Raw genomic sequence first — 20,502 nt, forward strand, 5'->3', positions numbered from 1 at the left:
GTGGTGTGAAAAAGTGTTGGCCCCCGTTCCTGAAGTTATTTTTTTTTATGTTTCAGATCATCAAACAAATCTCAATAGAATTAAGGTCAGGACTTTGACTAGGTTACTCCAAAGTCTTCATTTTGTTTTTCTTCAGCCATTCAGAGGTGGACTTGCTGGTGTGTTTTGGATCATTGTCCTGCTGCAGATGGTTGGACATTCTCCTTCAGGATTTTTTGGCAGTCAGCAGAATTTATGTTTCCATTTATCACGATAAGTCTTCCAGGTCCTTAAGGAGCAAAATATCCCCAGACCATCACACTACCACCATCATATTTTACTGTTAGTATGATGTTCTTTTTCTGAAATCCAGTGTTACTTTGACACAAGACGTAATGGGACACACACCTTCCAAAAAGTTCAGCTTTTGTCTTGTCAGTCCACAGAGTATTTTCCCAAAAGTCTTGGGGTCATCAATATGTTTTGTCTGACAAAACTGAGTTGAGCCTCTATGTTCTTTATGCTCAACAGCGGTTTTCGTCTTGAAACTCTGCTATGCAGGTCATTATGCTAAAGTCATGAACACTGACCTTAACTGAGGCCTGCAGTTCTTTGGAAGTTGTTGAGGGGTCTTTTGTGACCTCTTGGATGAGTCGTTGCTCCACTCTTGGGGTAATTATGGTCGTATGGCGATTCTTGGGAAGATTCACCACTGTTTTTGCGAGTTGTGAATAATGGCTCTCGCTGTCGTTTCCTGCAGTCCCAAAACTTTAGAAATGGCTTTATAACCTTTCCCAGACTGATAGATCTCAGTTACTTTCTTTCTTATTTGTTTACGAATATCTTTGGATCTCAACATGATGTGTAGCGTTTGAGGATCTTTTGGTCTACTTCACTTTGTCAGGCAGGTCCTATTGAAGTGATTTCTTGATTGGAAACAGGTGTGGCAGTAATCAGTTATTCTATATTTATTAGTGACTATAATTAGTAGTGTAACCAAAGGACATTTTTAGCATATTGACAACTGTTAACAATATTTTGTTCTTGATACGTGAGCGGTTGAACAGGTTTTATGTGTGAAAGCGACTACTAATTGAAAAGTATACTTTTCAATTTACTATTAGAACATCATTTTAATTCTCTTAACTTAAGTGTTTATATAGTGATATATTGTATTTACAGCTTTAAACTTACCAGGAGTTTGGTTGACAGCTTTTGAGAAGATGGCACAAAGGGAAAGCAAGACAGAGAAAGTTCAACCATTACAAACCCATTTTATTTTGCATGAGGGCTGTCATGCAAAAAAACATTAAAACCAATTGGTTTGTCATGCAAGGGACATTGCTGCCCTGTGCATGCCTGTTCAAAAAACAACCCTGTGGAAAAAGGTCTGTAATATCTGTTCCATTGTCTCAGAAAAACAGATTGACATTATTGTTTCAAATCACCCCATCACATTGAGAATAAGGCTGGAGATTTATTCCACATCTAGAGTTTGGAATGCCACAGCGTTCCTCACATACACTGGATAAGGTCGTAAATCCAAGCAGGTTACTAAACCGGCTGTCCGTGTGGACCATGTGAATTTACGAGGTTGTGAGGTTTGTGGATTTCTGGACACAAAAAATTACTCTCAATTGAAGACTCGTTTGTGTGTATACCAGTGAATCATCCACATCTGCTTTTATGTTTCTGAATAACCCCATTGGATGAATGCACACAGATTGCAAGAGCAAATGCAAGAGAACAGCGCAGATTTCTACACAAAAACAACCTTGAAACAGGCCTTTGAGATTGTAAGACTTACATGAATCATCCCAAAAGTCTCTCTACTATAATAAATATAACCGACCAATTTAAATCAAAGACATCATTCTCATAGCACCGAATGGATCTCTGAATGAAAAAAATCTCTACAAAGGCATAAAAGCATGCTGACCGACTAAAAACCATAATCAAAAACGATAATTTGGAACGATAATCAAAACATACACAAAGTTTTTACTGTTTTTGGATAAGTGGATGCTTCAGTGCTTTATAAGTTTTGTAAGAGCACCTCCTAGTGGATAATAGCAGAAATATGGATTGCCATAAAAACTTGTCATTGGCAGGGAAAGAGTTAACATTTATTTCAAAATGTATTTCGGGGCAACAAATACATGTTAATTTTACAACTTATACAGCAAAAATATATTTTCCTGGCCAAAATATAAAAGTTCATTTAATTAGTAATTTATAAATTTGTATTTTTATAATTAGTAAATTATAAAATGTTTCAAAGGTGCAAAATAATGCATTGAAATAATATTTTAAATTGTTCTTTGATATTTACATAGAAGGTGTGTAATCCAGAAACATTTTTACATGTCCATTTACAACCCTAGGAATTAAATAATCTATTATAACCTTATTTTAAAGGGTAATGAATAATAATTTTGAACTCTTCTCTGATTGCTCTGCTCTGAGGCTCATGTCAGTAGCTAACATTAGTAAACCGACTTTATATGTAGGGCCTGTATCAGACGAAAATACAGATTTTGAGGAACAACTTATTGTTTAGAGATTGTTAATAGACGTTTCTGATTGGTAACAGATCCTGCAAAACGTAACTGTAAAGTCACTAGTAAAATTTCAGCCTAAACGCTAGCATATAGCATTAACTAGCATATAGTGCTAACTAGGGTTGGGCGATGTCGACCAATTTGGCATCGTACGATGTTTAATGTGAAACATCGCGATGGACGATGGCATCGTCGTCGGTGGGCGGGGCGTAAATAATTAATTTATAACGAATTAATTAATTGTATCGTTTCCACTACCTGACCCGCATGATCTTTGTTTTAACCAAACCCATAACCATAAATAAAGATAAGTTACACAGAAATTAACACCTGTCAATCACTTTTCCGCGGGACTCTGGCATGAAGTAGGCAGCACAGTGATCTGCGTCGTTATAATGGCGTCGCCGTCGACAAACTTGGTCGTTAAAAAAGGTACAAATTCACCTATCTGGCAGTACTTTGGCTTTAGACCTAATGAAAGAGGACAGCCACGAGACACGTCTGAAGTGGTGTGCAGGATTTGCGGTCAAGTTATCCGCGCAAAAGATGCGCAGACGACAAATTTACATGACCATTTGCGTGTGCACCATCCCGCACAATACAGTTCATTGCCAGTGTCATCATCACGCACAACTGAACTTCGCAGGAACCAACCAACCCTATCTGAGGCTTTCGCTAAAGTTACTAAGTACAAGCGTGACAGCGAAAGATGGAAGCAGTGTACTGATGCTGTGACCCGCTACCTAGCAAAAGAAATGGTTTCTTTTAATACGGTAGAGAAGAGCGCGTTTAAGGCCATGCTGCAAATATTTGACAAGCAGTATGAGCTGCCAGGTCGGAAGTTCTTCTCGAAGACCGCAGTCCCAAAGTTGTACAACGACATCAGAGCAAATATTTTAGCAGAGCTGGATGATGTGGAATATTTGGCACTGACAACTGACATGTGGTCCAGCTGCAACATGATGCCTTACATGTCAGTGACCGCACATTATGTCAGCAAAGAGTGGACACTAAAATCGAAATGCCTACAAACAAGCTTCATGCCAGAAAGCCATACAGCCGACAACCTGGAAGAGGCATTGCAGGAAAGTGTACACGAATGGAAAATAGAAGAAAAGAAAATTTCCTGCATAACTACTGATAATGGGGCAAACGTTGTTGCTGCCATCAGACAGTTAAAATGGCCTTGGTTAAGTTGCTTTGGCCACAATCTGAACATTGCTATAAACAACTCACTCAAGAAGCAGCAAGCCAGCACTGATCGGGCTTTCGGGGTTTGCCGGGCAGTCAACACTGCTTTTTCCCACAGCTGGTGGAGGAGACGAGAGCTAAGCAAAGCACAAGAGGAGCTAAAACTCCCTCATCACTCCTTGATCACGGTAATCTTTAAAAATCTTTAATAAGTTTTCAATTAAACCATAAATGTGCATACAAAAATGCAAGCATGCGATCAGACAGACGCACAATCCACGTATCATTCGTTCAATTAATGTATAATTAATAATTATCATAATTTCGTTACAAAACTAAAACAAAAAACAACGATTTGACATTGGTATTTTCGATTCTATGCATAAATTATTATCATATCAATATATTAGGACTACCAATATCAAACTCATTCCGTAACCATTATTCTTATTACCATTTTTAATTTGTGCATAGAAATGAAATTATGAATATCAAGTCGTTGTTTGTTTTTCGTTTGGGTTTCGTAAACAAGTTTCTTAATTGAAAATTAAGAAAACGAATGATGCACGGATTTTACATAGCCTATAACTTATATTTTAAGCTGATTTGATGTTGTGTGCTCACCACATTGAAGGCGATGTACCTTTTTTGTCAGCCTGGTTAGCAAAACGATCTTAAAAGCTGGACGAATAGCATATATATTTTTTTCGGACAGGACTGTGCAACACGATGGGGCTCCAAACAGCGAATGGTGGAGAGAATTCTGGAGCAGGTTCAAGCCATCAAACGAGTGTTTGCTCAGGATAAAAGCCGCCGCCCGCTCCCGCAACTTACATGGCAGGACATAAGTGTTCTGGAAGCAGTTAATAGTGGATTGAAGCCAGTGGCAGAGTTTACAGATATTCTTTCTGGAGAAAACTATGTCACGGTTTCCTCACTTTTGCCGATGTTGGCACACCTGGAAAGTGTGCTGGAGAGCTCGGAGCAAGATGCGAAACTTACAGCCGACCTGAAGCGTGTCATCTTGGAGCAGATGGAAGGCAAATATAGAAATGATGCCACCCTGAGTATGATGCGCAAAGCTGCCTTGCTTGACCCCAGATACAGAGGGGATCACATGAAACCACCTGAGCTAAGTGCCACAAAAACTGAACTGGTTGCAGAAATGGCGGCAGCAGCAGCAACTCGCGCAAGCCCATCATCCGACCCCGCACGAGAAAGAGAAGAGGCAGAGGAATCAGGTGCTGGCACCGCGCCTAAGAAGAAAAAGGGACTGGGCAGCCTTCTTGGTAAAAGAGCAGCTACAGCAGTGCTCACCGCTGATCAAAAGAGTGAAGCTGAGATGTCACTGTATCTACAGGAAATGGTTATTGACGGAGAAGAAGACCCACTAACTTGGTGGAAAGCTAACCAAGGACGGTTTCCTCTTATGGCCAACATCGCTCGTAAATATTTGTGCATATGTGCTACCAGTGCTCCATCTGAACGTGTGTTCAGCACAGCGGGTAATGTTGTTACTCCACTTCGCAGCTTATTAAAGCCAGAAAAGGTGAACATGTTAGTATTTCTGGCCAGAAACCTTGATATTTAAAGTTGTTTTTTTTTTCCCAACCTCTGTTCGTCATGGTAAAACCATGAAAAAGCAGATTTTTTTTCTGCTGTTTTTGTATGCCTCATTTAGTTATTATGTAAACGAACTAGTTCGTTTAATTCGTTTGGCGTTTACTGTATAAAGTGTGTACTCTTTTGAATATAAGTTGACTGTGAACAACTTACTTGTTATTTCCTCATAAGTATACAAAAATAAAGACGCGGAAATTGAAAGCATGCATTAAGTGTGTGTTTTCGCGAGCGGGATGCTGCGAGAGGCTGCAGTGTTTTTATTTTGGGGGGGTGGGCGGGGTATCGCGATGCCGACTCTGCATCGTCATGTCTATCGGCCATCGGCGATGGACGATGCCATCGTCTATCGGTCCAACCCTAGTGCTAACTCAACGGTAACAACTTTATTTTTAGCATTTTAACAAATAATTTGTCATTTAATGTGTAAATTAATGTTGGGGTGTACATCATTACTGTGATGTCACAGTCGGTGTTATGTTGACTGTTTTCCATCACTCTTTTGCATGCACAAGGTTTACTTAAGAATGATAAAACAATCGTGTTTAAGGCTCATGCTATGTCAGTACCATGTACAAAGCTTTTATTATTTATCGATGTCTAGGTAAATACAGTGTTTTTATTCTATGGCACCTTTAAGTATTTATAAAATATATAAGTATATTTTTGCAGTTGAAAATATATTTAATTTTAATCTTTTCAAACCTGTTTACAGGTTTGTAACATACAAAGTTTTTCTTCCAATGCGACGTGAAAATAAATGCTTTTAATCATATTTTTTTAAATATATATTTCAAACTAAAAAATGGCCAGAAAATGTATTAGGGAAAAATTTATTTTGTAAACATATTTCAAAATATATATTTGAAATATATTTTTACAATCCCATTTTGCCGTATGGGATGATGATATATGGTATGAAGCAACTCAAAAACTCCTGATTTTTGCACTTTTTAATCACTTTGGGTAATTTCACTGAATAGTCTTGTTTTAAGTTCTACTATTGTGAAGCTGGTTAAAAAACACAGCTTGTCTATTGTCTGCCACTAAATACATGAGTCATATAATAATGCAGAAGAGCTTGCACATGAACAAAATGCATCCACCTTACCATCCCATGATTTCTCTATATAATTATCAACAAAATGGCTGCCACTAAAACAATATACCCTGGCCTGTCCTTCTCTGATGTTCACCAAAAATATGCAAAAGATTTTTCTTTGGTTGGTTACTTAAAGCGTTAAGAGAGGGAAAAGGGTTTATCGTCTACATGTGACCATATTCCTCTTGATGACATGCTGCTCGGATTTAATCCTTTGCTCTATTTTCATCCCTTAACTCAAATCCCGTCATTTTCCAATGCTGGGTCAAAAGACACGAATGCCCACTGTGCCTGAATCAGGTTGCCAGTTATTTCCTCTCTTTAAACTGACCTACTTTTTTGGTATCTGTCATATTTTCATGTATATTTATTAGTCCTCACAGCTAAGCCCACAGCCATTGTTTTGACATTTTGTTTGCAGTTTGCATGTTCTTCCTTATTAATTTCGTTTTATTAAAGCCTCCTATAAAACTATGTGGAGCTTGTAAAAGAAATAGGGTACATTTAATGACAGGAAAATAATTTTATTCATAAGTATCCTAAAAATTAAAACATCATTTAATTACTTTTCCACTTGCACATAAACTAGCACAGATTAAACAGACTAAACTAGCAGATGCATTTCCCAGTAAAGTCTGCGCATTATGTGATCACTACGACTTTAAAAACTGAATACTATGGTGCGGTTTGCCAATGATCCATCTTATCAGGGCAGACCAAACATGTGTTTTATGGCTAAATGCATATTGTTTCAAATGTTTTAATCTTGATAATACTGATGCTTGTGTCCCTGCTGTTATGGTGTACATCATGTTTCTCTCTCATGCCATCTGCATGCTATGAGGGTCTCTGCTAGTCTGTTGAGGTATTACTGGTGTCTGTGGACAAATACCACGGGTTGTACAGACTGTTTCTATGGCTTTTTACCAGGAGCAAACTTTAAATAATCGCTATGCTCATCTTTATTTATTTGACTCTCACAGAGGTTATTTGCAACACCAATCCTGTTAAAAGGACCAGTGGAATTACCATATCAGACTGTTTTATGCTGGTTTGGTAATGGTCTAGCTGGAGGAGCAGCAAAACTTAGAAACTAATGTTGAACTCTCAGTATGATATTTGGCAGCACAATATCACTCACAAGATGTCAAAAGACGAGGCATTGTGTGACACGCCTAGAGATGCTAAAGGTACCCATAGGCATCACTTTTTACGCACAGGCTATCCTCTCTTTTAGCATTGATGTGCATTCAACATCACTTTTTGATGCTCAGTCTTTCTCCCTTCTGCATTTTTGACGTGCATGGTATTTTACGTTGTTTGGATTATGTGCCAAATAAAGACACTTTACATTTTTAAGATGTACATTTTCAATGCACCTGAAGGCTCATCACGCTAATATTTTTTAAAGGTAACTAACAATTCACGCTGTTAACATATCATATACATTCAATTTTACTCGACATTCGGCTTGTGACACATTTCATGGTAAGGTTTTACATGTATCTACTTGTCAAACCTAAGCCCATTTCTAATACTTTTTGTGGTGTGTTTAAATAACAAGGCAAGGCACGCGTTTCTCAACTATATAAGTGAGGTCTCAGCGTAACACACAAACTCAACATGAGGGTATATCAGGCTCAACTTTTTTGTTATTACATGCGCAGAAGGCACACCGACTAAAACAACGGCAAGCCCTCAGGGACAACCTTAATGCACATTTTAATAGTATTAAATACACCAAACTTTTTAAGCCAAATTTGTTAAAGAATCCTTTTTTTACTAAAATTGACTTAAACTTGACTAAAACCTTTTTGCGTTTTCATCGACTAAACTTGACTAAAACCTTTTTGTGTTTTCGTCAACTAAAACTTGACTAAAACCTTTTTGTGTTTTCGTAGACTAAAACTTGACTAAAACCATCAAGTTTATAAGTGACATAAAAATGTGACATTTTCGTCCAAAAGACTAAGACTAAAACTAAAAGGGCGGCCAAACACATCTCTGCCTGCTGCACATGCATCGAAAGGGTTTATGATAAAGGAGACACTCACGAAATACCCACAATAGACTAACTTAACACTAAACTATGATTACACATGAGATTAAGCGAGTATCTGGCAAACACAAGCATCACTTTTATCATAAACACCTTCAAAGCGTCTGCAGCAGGCATGTTTTTTGACATCACGTGTGATGCACATAGGTTAACATGACGCGCCAAACCCATATTTTAAAATGACGAGCCACACACGACGGGCTACATACATGTTGTGACGAGCTTTGCATTGAGCGCCCTCAAAAAAGAAGTCACCGGCCGCCGCTGCTAGGTGGTAACCTGAATATTATTTAAAACAGATTTCTTTAGTGATGATCGACCAATAAATTATCAAATGATGAAGAAAAGCGTTATAACCAGGCCAAATGCACTGTATTGTAGAGTGAACTTTCTGCATTTATAAAGCTGGGTTGTGTATCGACTGCAGTGGTTGCCAGATCATGTTGCTCTGTTGCATTCTCCATAAACTAAGACTTTCACCCGATAACCTATGTAGTTTGACGTAGTTACATTGTTCAGTGTGCGTCAAATACAGACTTAAATGTTTATACTCTTATCTGATTTGGATGCTAAAAAATAAAAAGCACAATTCAATCTTAGCAAATTCTATAAATGAGTAAATGCGGACATGCTGTGAGAGGCTGAGTGCGTGTCGGTCTAAATTTAAGCCTGTCGTTTATCTTCATCGCCCACCAGCGAATTAGCCATTTCTCTTTCGTTACTCCCCTAATTACAGAACGTTCCCACAGATCAACGGCACAATCCGTTATCAGACACGTCCATTAATCTCTAGACACGACTTGGGCCTGATGGGGCCAAGCCAAGTCGTGATGGCTCTGATGGCCATGCCTGCGGTCAAAGCACAAGACGAGCAGAGCAAAACCCCACTGTTCTGACATTAGCGCTCACATTTATCACATCATGTCTTTCTTTTGTCCTGTTAGTGATTGGCTCCTCATTAAGAGGACTTTTTTAGGACTGCTGGTTGCCAGAAGGCAAGAGAGATAGCAACATCCTTCACTGACCTCCAGCCTTACGTACCTCTCCTGGTCCAGAGATGACAATTTTTAAACTTTTACAAATGATATTGTTTTTCCCATCATGCACTACACTCTAAAAAAACAAACGGTGCTATATAGCACCAAAACTGTTGCTTTGGATCGTAACCAAAGAAGAACCATTTTTAGTGCCATATAGCACCGGTGAAGCACTTGTGTAGCACCTGTGTAGAACCATATAGGGGCCATATAGCACCACTATAGCACCACATATGGTTCTACACAGGTGCTTCACTGGTGCTTCACTGGTGCTATATGGCACTAAAAATGGTTATTTTATGATTACGAGCAAAGAACCACTTTTGGTGCTATATAGCACCGTTTGTTTTTAGAGTGTATGATACTCTTGCTTTATGCAACAGTCAGCATTTGAAGGCAAGAAAAGCTACCAAATCAGCCTTACATTTCAAAAAATAGATACAAAAATGTGTATTTTGGTCCTTTACAGATTCCTGCAAAACTACAACCGAAGATGACTACTGTAAACAGACTAAAGGGCTTGGGTTGGATCATGAAATGAAATAAAACATGTGCATTCAGGTCTTCTAATTCCTTCCCCATCTAATAGTTATATATTTACGCCTTCAATAAATGTTAATGCATGAGAAATGGGGAAATATACACAGAACTAATCTCTTGGCAAAAGTCTCTTGGCAATTCAGTGTGCATTCATGAAATATAATAATTTTTGAGTCTTATTTTAATACCTGCTGGCGAGTCAACAGTGAGAGTAATCCCAAGTAGGTATCAACATTGAAGTACAGTCAAAAGAAAAGATATGACCTTCTAGTATTAATCTAAGAACTCAGAAAATAGAAATCCTAATCTTAGATCAAAATGTTCAGCTCTTGAAATTGTGGTGTACCTTCCATTGTCCGCAACATGTGAAGGATCTACAGTAGGTGTTTCATGGGGAAAAAAGTAATTAATCTGTCACAATGACCAATAAAACCAAAGATGGACATCCCTGTTGTAAGGTCTGAAATGAACAAAATTTCTAAAACATTTTAAGTTTTTCCCTTATGTTTGAGAATGAACAAAAACTGATCTGTCTCTCCAGCACCTTTAATTGCATATAATATTCCCAAAACAGTATTTGGACACTTGGGTCACACTTAAAAAATGTATAAATGTCATTGAATTAGATCAACTCGCAAAAAAATATACATTTTCCTAAATTTGAGTTTAGCCAAATTTGCAAGTTTTCATTTCTAGGGGAGACCAGGCAGTGGGGCGTAAGTGTCCAAACACTTATTAGGGTCACTGTACATATTCATCATTAAGAATAGAGGATATACATAGAATGCAAGTCTTACCTGAACAGTTATACAATTATACATTCATTTTACATAAAGTTAAAAAATTAGGATGTGTTATACGTATATATTACTATATGGTGTCTTTTACTTAAAATGTTGTGTGTATGTTGATGAATGATTAGATACTACAGTATTTCATATAAACAATGTTTTAGTCAACATGAAGCATTTTACAAACTAATTTATTTGTGATGGGTAATCTAATGTTAAGATATTGCATTAAAATTCTTAGGATCAATCGAAAGGATTTTTGATACGTTGGTGAAAAGTGTGAAAAGTTCAATAGCAGTACGGAGCCAGAACTGACTGCTTAATGGAAAAAATGTCTAAAGGTATATTGATTAACTTTATCCATTATGCTGCATGTCGCTTTTTGCGTTTTAAAGATGTTTAATAGCCATTCAAACACAGCCCAGATGTCTAGGCTAAAAGCCCCAAAATAAATTAAAGGGATAGTTCATCCAAAAATGAAAATTCTGTCATCATTTTCTCATCCTCATGTTGTTCTTAACCTGTATGAAGTTCTTTATTGTAAAGAAAACAAAAGAAGATATGAAGAGTTTGGTTCCAAAACGAGATAAATCATGTAATAAACATGTTTATTATAATGTTATCGTGTTTTTATTGTTTAATTGTGCTACTTAGCTGTAGTTTTTGAAAAATAAAAAAACTCTTCATATTTTGATAAATGATGGTAACAGCTGATTGTAACCATTGACTTCCATAGTCGAAAAAACAAATACGAATTCAATGGGTACCGTCAACTTTGTGCTTTCCATCATTTATCAAAATATCTTCTTTATCATCTTTCACAATACTTCCATAATATTAGTTTTTCCTACTATGAAAGTCAATTGGTACCATCAACTGTGTGCTTACCATCATTTATGAAAATATCTTATTTTGTGTTCATCAGAAAAAAGAAATTCATACAGGTTTACAACAACATGAGGATGAGAAAAGGATGAGAGAAATAAATTAAATAAATAAATAAATAAATGAAACTAAACATCTTTTAATAACTGACTTTACTTACATGATGGAATATCATACATCTAGCATATTAGTTTGGCAAAAACGACATGTAACCAAATTCAAGTTTATTTTGGCTAGAAGTGGGTTACTCATAGCCGGGTCTATAGTTAACCTAGACAGTGAAATGATGGCTATTGCTTGCTGAGATAGGACATCAGCAGCAAAGCCATTTAAGATGCAAATTCTGATTAAACATAATGAAGATATGCATAGTTTTTTATATGTTCACTGATAAATCATGCAAAATAAGACCAGGAGGAACATATATTACTGTATTACGGTTTTCTGTAAATAAAGAAATAGAGAAATGTTCCTACCTTCATTGCAGTAACGGCCTGCATACCCTGTTTTGGAGCAGTCACAGTAAGGTTCACCATCAGCCATTGTGCAGCTGCCTCCATTTTCACAGGGATTCTCCGTACACAAGCCCTCCATCTCTAACCGAACTTTGTGGCTTCCCAAACGTGTTGGAACCTGATTCCCGTAACCCAGGTCCGTAATAATCCCCTTGAACGGTGTGATCTCCTTAACTGACGGTAGCGTTAGAGCAGATGTCCGGATGTCCTGGGGCACTCCTCCAACGTACAGGTCGCTGACGATCTTCATAAACTGCCTCTGCGGTTTCACTTCATCCGTTTTGGAATCCCCGTCTACTGCCAGCGCTGTTCGCAAATTGTGTCTGCTGATGGTGGCGAAGTGCCAGCGGCTGTCGTTGACCAACTTGTCGGAGGTTATTGTCGTTTCTGCGCAGTCCACGCTAAAACGCAACTTCAGCTTGCCTTCGTCGACCGTCACGAGCAAGAAGTCGCAGTATCCTCCATCGTCAAAGTAGAGAACCAGAGCGTTTGATATAGCTGTTTTGAACTGAAAGTTGAGGTCACTTCTGGTGCTGGCATCCCAGCGAAGATAACGCGCCCACTGACCCTCCGAGCCTGTGAATTCTAGGCCCAAACCGAGACTCAGGACGGTGCTGAGCAGCAATAGTACACAATGGGGCTGAGAAAGGGGAGGCATTGTAACAAGATTATGCAATAACCAGGGTTTCTCAAACAATAAACAAAACAAATTCCTCAATTGAGTTTTCTATATGATTGGAAGCCCATAGAAGAAACATCAAATCCTTTATGTGACCAGCACTTGGACAAAGAAGGTAAAGCCATGGGAGTGCTACTCCAAATTGTGTTTAGCGCAACCAATATTACTTCCAAACACTATTTTGATGAGAGGTGGACAAATGCTCAGCTTTCCCAATCTGTGTTAGAGAGGCTTGACTGATGAGGTTCCCTCAAGAAGACTTCCTGGATTAAAACACAGATGCTCCATATTTGTGATTCGGTTATATCGCCACCACATGTTAACGGCCACGGTGGGCCTTTTTCTGATCTGTGAACAGAAAAAAGATTACACAGAAATGTTCATTAGCCTTAGTATACTGTACATACACACACAAACATTTGTCAATAACATGGCAGCTTGTTTCTGTATTCTATCATAAAGTGCCAAGTGTACTTGTTTTTACGCATACGTAAGCATACCCGCACAGTTTAACGCACAGCCTTGCAAAATATACTTCATTTGACTCGCATATACAGGCATTCGATGCATGCACGTTGCGACAAATTGTAATACCTCTCTTGGCCTGCATACTACATACTGCATACCTGTGCGTAGAATATGTGCGGTTAAAAAAATCTGGTGGTGCGTAATATTTTGATTACAAAACCTCAGCAAGCAATTTTGTGTATAAAAGACCAAACACAGCTAATCTAGGTTAAAACTAGGCAAAATCTGGGCTGTCAATAAAAAATGTATAGATGCCTAACCATAGCCCACAAATAAATAAACTCAAACAAATAAATTAATTAAACAAAACCCTGTAACCACTGGAATATCATACATCTGGCAAGTTATTTAGGCCAAAATTTTACCAAATTCAAGTTGTTGTTGTTGTTGTTGTTTTGGCTACAAGTGAGTCACTAGCCAGACTACTGTATACCGGGTCTATAGTTAACCTTGGTGGTGAAATGACGGCTATCGCTTGAAGGGAAGTGAAGTATACCCAGGTCTGTCTCAAAAACCAGCCCTTTCTCATGAAATGGGTATAAATAGCATGCAGTGTGAAAACTCTTGCAATAGAGACAGAGCGCAACACGTCATAACCTGAAAACCACGCCCATCGAGGGGAAAACAATCCATCCGTCTCCATTGACTTTGTATTGTGAGAGGCTGCCTCCTTGTCATTTCTGGTTTATAACAAAAACAGAATAATGCCCAAAAGCTGCTGTGTGAAGGGGTGTACAGCTAACAAGCAAAAAAAAAACAGAAATACGTTTTTATAAGCTGTCAACCCCCCAAAACAAGCGTTTAAGACACAAAAGTAAAAAAGGCAACTTATTATAGTACTACTACTATTAAAACTACACCCACTGAAGGGAAACGTAGTCAGAGATCCACTTTTGTGTCTTTAAATCAACCTGATCTCACAAATGTCCGTGAAATAGTCACGCATTATTTTTCTCAGTTTTGCTTGACATTGTCACGTATTTCCACCATTTTACGTGCCCATGCCACGCATTTCTTTTCTGTGTCAATTTCACGTATTGGTTACTCAACTGTTTTTCCTATTTTTAAACAACTGTCACTTCGGTTTGGGGTTAGATTTGCGGTTTGCGTTAGGATGTCACTTTAAGTATTGGTTTATAAAAAATTTCGTATGCTTTTTAAACCATCGTCTCCTGACATTAGGGTTAGAGTTGTGTTTGGGTAAGGATGTGATTTTAACAAAAAGTTGTTCTAACCCCAAACCGAAGCGACAATTGTAAGAAAATAGGAAAAACAGTTGAGTAACCAAAACGTGAAACTGTCATGGAAAGAAAGTCGTGGCAGGGGCACGTAATATGGTGGAAATACGTGACAATGTCATGCAAAACTGAGCAAAATAATGCGTGACTATTTCGCATATTTTGTGAGATCACTGCTTTAAATGCTTGTTTTTTGGGGGTCGACAGCTTATAAACACTTATTTCTGGGTTTTTTAGCTTGTCGGCTGTACATCCTGTCACACAGCAGCTTTTAGACATTATTCTGTTTTTTGTTTTAAGCCAGAAATGACAAGAAGGCTGCCTCTCGCAATACAAAGTCAATGGAGACGGTTGGGATTGCCCCCCCCCAGTGGGCGTGGTTTTCAAATTAGCGTAACTGCGCTCTGTCTCTATACATACGCCAACTTACAATTTTATGTGCATATGAAACGCCAGTCCTTCCGTTCACTTAAAGGGGTCATTTTATGAGATTTTTTTTAGATGTAATATAAGTCTTTGGTGTCCCCAGAGTACGTATTTGACGTTTTAGCTCTAAATCAGATTTTTACGCGATGATCCCTTTAATATGGCGCATCTTTTTGTGTCATTTTATGTATTGGTTTCTAATTTTTTCTGTTTTTTAACATTGTTGCTTTTGGGTTTGGGGTTAAAACAACTTTGCGTCCCATAAAATGACATCCTAACCCAAACCACAATTCTAACCCCAACTCCAATAGACCATGGTTTAAAAATAGACAAAAACATGGAAAACCTATATATTAAATGACATCCTAAAGCAAATCCCAAATTGAACTCCAAACCCAAGCCTAAATGGTTTAAAAAACAGACAAAAAACAAAAGAGAAACTAATACATAAAACGACACCAAACAATTTTCTGTGTTAAAGGCAGGGTCAATGATCTCTGAAAGCCAATGTTGACATTTAAAATCACCTAAACAAACACGCCCCTACTTTAATAGAATCTGGACCTTCTTTTGATAGACCCGCCCCACACATATGCAACCCAGGCAACAATGTTGTTTAGTAGACACGCACCTTACTGCTGATTGGCTACAAGTGTGTTTTGGTAGTCGGCCCGACTTTCCCAAAGCGTTTTTTAGAAATCGTGCACTCCGCCTTTAAGTGAACAGAAAGGACTGGCGTATCATGCACACAAAATGGAATTTGACATATGTATTGCACGACTTTTCACACTGCGTGCTATTTATATGCATTTCATGAGAATGGGTTGCATCCTGAAGTGGCCTCTGAAATTTGGAAAAAATGGTTTAATAGGACATTTGGTTCAAAGGTGGGTTCATTAAGTTGGACCTTAATCCAAGCAATAACAACCATTTCATACTTAAACCTGCACAAAACATAGTAAAAAAGCCACAATGAAAAGTCACAACAACCAGAATGAAATCTTTGCTGTACACAACACCTACATTATACAGCACACGACGAGTTGACATATGTCAGATGGAGAAATACACATGTGTGTAGAATTCCATCCATCCCTGACCTGGCTGTTGCTTTGGCATGAAGCCCCCATTAACAAAAGCCTCCCCAATAGTAGCCGTTCCACAGAGGTGCAACACAATAGCCCCATTAACTACCTGTCCTGAATATTTAATCTCTCCCTGGCAGTCAGATATTGAATTAAGGCAACCGATACCACTGATGCACGGACCAGCTCATGGCCGACAGTGGGTCTTGTCCATGTTTCAACGATGAGTGCAGCATAAGATTTGAGGAAAAAAAGGTGAATGTGGCAGTCATGGTCAAGACATTTACCATGCATGCCGTACTAACAGACCGGCCATCATGTAGAAAGGGTTTTCAGATAGACTTCCTGCGCAGGCTGTACTGGAAATGGGCTGGGCTGAAACCCGATTCTCACAAGCAGGCAGCACATGACAGCCGTCTTTGGTTTGGCAACATTTACGTGGAGGATTTATTACAAACATTATACAGACTATCGGGTTGCAGATGATATAGATCAGTAGTCTATGAAGTTTCTTCTTTAAAAAAAAAACGTTTAAGCAAGATTTCATAGTGCTTTGCCTGGCATACGCAAAGACATCCGAGGTATTCAACACGAAAAGGAATTAAGTATGCATCCGGCCATATGTGGAATAATCCAAAATGCACTCAAACAGAATGATTGTTGCATTTGTTTCCCAAAAGGCATGTTCATAAAAAGCTTGCTCATTACTATGAAAGGAAGTCTTCCATCTGCCTCAAATGATTTACACTCACTGCCAACATGTTTTGTTCTCGCAATGCCGAATATAGGCAAAAACGCATTTATACAGTATGCAGATATATGTGTTTTCTCTACTGTCATGTGAGTTTCTGTTCACTTCCTCAGCGATCTGCTTCATTAAGTTGTCTTGCAGTATTAAAAAAGGACAGTGTAATTTGACATTGAGTCATGAGTTCACAAAGAATGAGAAATGAGCAAACCATAGCAACCTGCAGTGTAGCAGTGATCACCATTGTTGAACATAAAATGTTGGTTGCACTCAGTTGTGTGTGTGGAATAAAACATTTTAAAGGCAAACTGCAGATACTGTATAAACAGATGTTCATCAAACTGCTTGTGGCCAGAAAAAAAGCAATAAAATACAATACTTAGATCACGTTTTAGTAAAGGATGGATCTATATTGTGTTGTATTATTGAGTCTTTACTTAAAAATTTTAAAGGACATCAAACTTTTTTAGTCTAAACGCAGAGAGGAGAGAGAGAGAGAGAGAGAGAGAGAGAGAGAGAGAGAGAGAGAGAGAGAGAGAGAGAGAGAGAGAGAGAGAGAGAGAGAGAGAGAGAGAGAGAGAGAGAAGCATGTTCAGACTACTGAATGCATCCTTCAGATCGTCTCTGAGCAATGACATCAGATCATTTTACACATCCAGGTACACTACTATTTAAAGAATGCTAAGGTTATAGGTATAGCTATTGCAGTTTCCTTATACAAAATGCATTTTCTAATTCGCAGTGTAAAACAACATTTGCACTTACAGAGCTAGTGGACAAATTCGCGAAACATTAACCTACATACATTTATGAAAATACAAATCCGGGTGGAATTAATGGGGTTTAACGTAGTGTAAATGCGTCTCATACGTATCTTTGAAACTCTCACAATGACTTAAAGTTGTTTTGCTTTACCTTATAGGCAGAAGAAAGGGCTCCCCTAAATGATAATCCGGATTATTCACAAATGCGTTCAAGAAATGTAAAATCCACGTCCAGTGATGGAGCGCTGCTGTAGTGATGCTGAGGTCAGGTGCAGTGTAGCGGGATAATCCGCATCCGCGTGTCCGCGCATCCAAAGCTCGCTCTCTCCTCCGCGCGACTGATGCGCTCCAGCCTACCTCCCGCACGCGAGCTCCGCTGCCCCGCCCACTACTTACATCAAACACGCCATTTAAAGACGTACGTTGCTATCAGGAATCCCCTTGATATTATGAATAATTTAGTGACTAAGCATTATGGTACAGTAGGGGAGAGGGGGCGAAAGTACCATTTTTCAGAAAAACGTAATTTTAAAAGATCATGTTTTAGACAGAGGATGAAAAGTAACACCACAGTACAACATAGATTTTTTGTGTTGCTCTTTTTTACAGTTTTTTACACTCACTTTGCTACTATTTTCAGAACCTTGATGTCATTTTTCACAACTCTAGACACAAAACTCACAACCAAAGATCAAAATGCACATTTTTCAAAACTCTTAACTCTTTTCTCAATTGCTTGGATACAATACACATAAAACTTGGATCATTTGTTCATTCAACCAAAATCACATGTTCAATATGACACAACTTAACATCAAAGTACTACTGTTTCAAAAGGCTATTCACACATCACATTTCAAATAAGTGTCTATTCATTTTCTTACAATGATCTAACTATCAATCAATACAACTGCCCAAAATGATAAGTAACTGTTGCATTATTCGTAATAGTTGTATGGAAAAAGACAAATAATCTTCCATGTTTACTGAAAATCATGAAAGTTTCAAGATAATGAGGTTCATTGTAACCAATAAGCATGGAGCATTAACCAATTATCACTGTACTGTATAGATGCAGGCCCTTGTAATTGCTTGTCCAATTCTGCCAACTTGTTACTGATGATTGAGTGCAGATTGTGAAATGATGTGACCTATGTTGTGATTGTACTGTAGTGTTTTCATCAATACATTACAAACTTTGTTCAATGATTCCAATGTGTCTGTCGTATTCTCTCTACTACTGCAGAACTTTTACAGATATGTATTTGCTCTACATGTACCATAATGAAATCTGTATCACCAATTTTGTTCTACAATACTTAATGATTGTACAAACAATGACTTAGTGAAACTATCAGTTGCTTGTGTGTGGGTGATCTATAGTTATGTTTCCATGGTATTTCACAGTAAATTTGTGTTTTGAAACAATGATTGTGCAAGTGCAAGATGTCTTTAAAGATGTGAATGCACAATGCAATGTTTTGAACACTAGACAGCCTGTGTTACAAGTGATTACCGTTTTGAGTTTTGTATCTAGAGTTGTGAAAAATGACATCAAGGTTCTGAAAATAGTAGCAAAGTGATTGTAAAAAACTGTATTAAATACCCTTACGAAAATTAACATGTTTTTGTGGTAAAAGTTTAGTCACCATGTTTTTTGTGTATTGGTTACTATTAGAAAACAATGGTTTTACTACACCAGCCATAGTTTAACTATGTTTTTAAAACCATGGTTGTCAAAAGCATAGTTAGTTTGTGGTTACCATGGTTTTACTACAGCAACCATGTTTTTTAGCCGTAGTAAAAGCATGGTTAATTTTCATAAGGGTATATCTGACAGTGACCTTATTAGTTTTTAACAACAAACATACTTTGTTCTTTATCTTTGCAAAAATAAATAAATAACATTTTCATTTTACTTTTAATTTCAGCTTTATCAAATGTTTCAAAAGCAACCTGACAGTTCTCAAACTTTTTTTTTAATTTGCCCAAATCGAAGACTTGATAACTGACAGCTAATTGACTCGTTGCATTACTATGCATATTCACTTCTGTTTTCACTATTTAGATATTTGTTTTTCCCAAAGCTTAGATTAAAGCTAATCTGGTTTAGTGACATATGAGGTAGTTCTCCTAGCCTAATTAAACAGAAAAGTTAATGAAAAGATCACTGATGCGGCATAATGGAGACAGCATAAGGGTCCCGTGGGAACACACATTAAAAAAGCAAATGCAACATTTACATCCATGCCGGTCACATATGCACAAACAACACTCCAAAGGTTTTGGTTGCATATTGCAAAAGACTGAATTGATGCTTAAATGCTGTAAACATTAAATTACATTTGAAATATTTTATTTATCAGGGCTTTCAACTAAAGTGATCCGCCATGCTGGGAAAGCGTCTTACTAAGTATAGTGACAGTAAATAGGTTTGGGATCTCAGCAGTTTCTCAGTTACTATTTGTCACGCCTCTTACAGTAGATTTTTTTCTACAGCCTTGGGATAAAACATTTATGCATTTAATGCATTTTTTAAATGTAACAACAAACCCTCTGTCTGTTACAATTAACCCCACTTTAAAAAAAAGTGGTAACGGTTGCACTTCTGTCACTCTCAGTGGTTGTATAGAAAGAGTACAAACTTTAAGTATTCACTTATAGCAGAGATGTGTGTGATGCCAACATGATCAACTTGTACTTTGTGACCTGGCTAATTCATACAAATTGGAATGTCACGCTGTGCATGTGAAA

General features: G+C 37.8%; 1 protein-coding gene across 1 annotated transcript in view; it reads right to left on the bottom strand.

Annotated features, from left to right (window-relative positions):
* nrxn3b (neurexin 3b) overlaps window positions 1-18,070 on the bottom strand; it is a 398,467-nt gene extending 380,397 nt beyond the window's left edge. The window contains exons 1-3 of the mRNA XM_065268757.1: window positions 17,900-18,070; window positions 12,242-13,307; window positions 1,174-1,191 (exon numbers count right to left, since the gene is read on the bottom strand). Coding sequence (XP_065124829.1) covers window positions 1,174-1,191; window positions 12,242-12,938 — 715 coding nt within the window. The 5' untranslated portion in view covers window positions 12,939-13,307; window positions 17,900-18,070. The remainder of the gene's footprint in view (window positions 1-1,173; window positions 1,192-12,241; window positions 13,308-17,899) is intronic.
* Window positions 18,071-20,502: the final 2,432 nt, after the last annotated feature.

The sequence above is a fragment of the Paramisgurnus dabryanus genome, chromosome 12 (assembly GCF_030506205.2).
Source record: "Paramisgurnus dabryanus chromosome 12, PD_genome_1.1, whole genome shotgun sequence".
NCBI classification, from domain to species: domain Eukaryota; kingdom Metazoa; phylum Chordata; class Actinopteri; order Cypriniformes; family Cobitidae; genus Paramisgurnus; species Paramisgurnus dabryanus.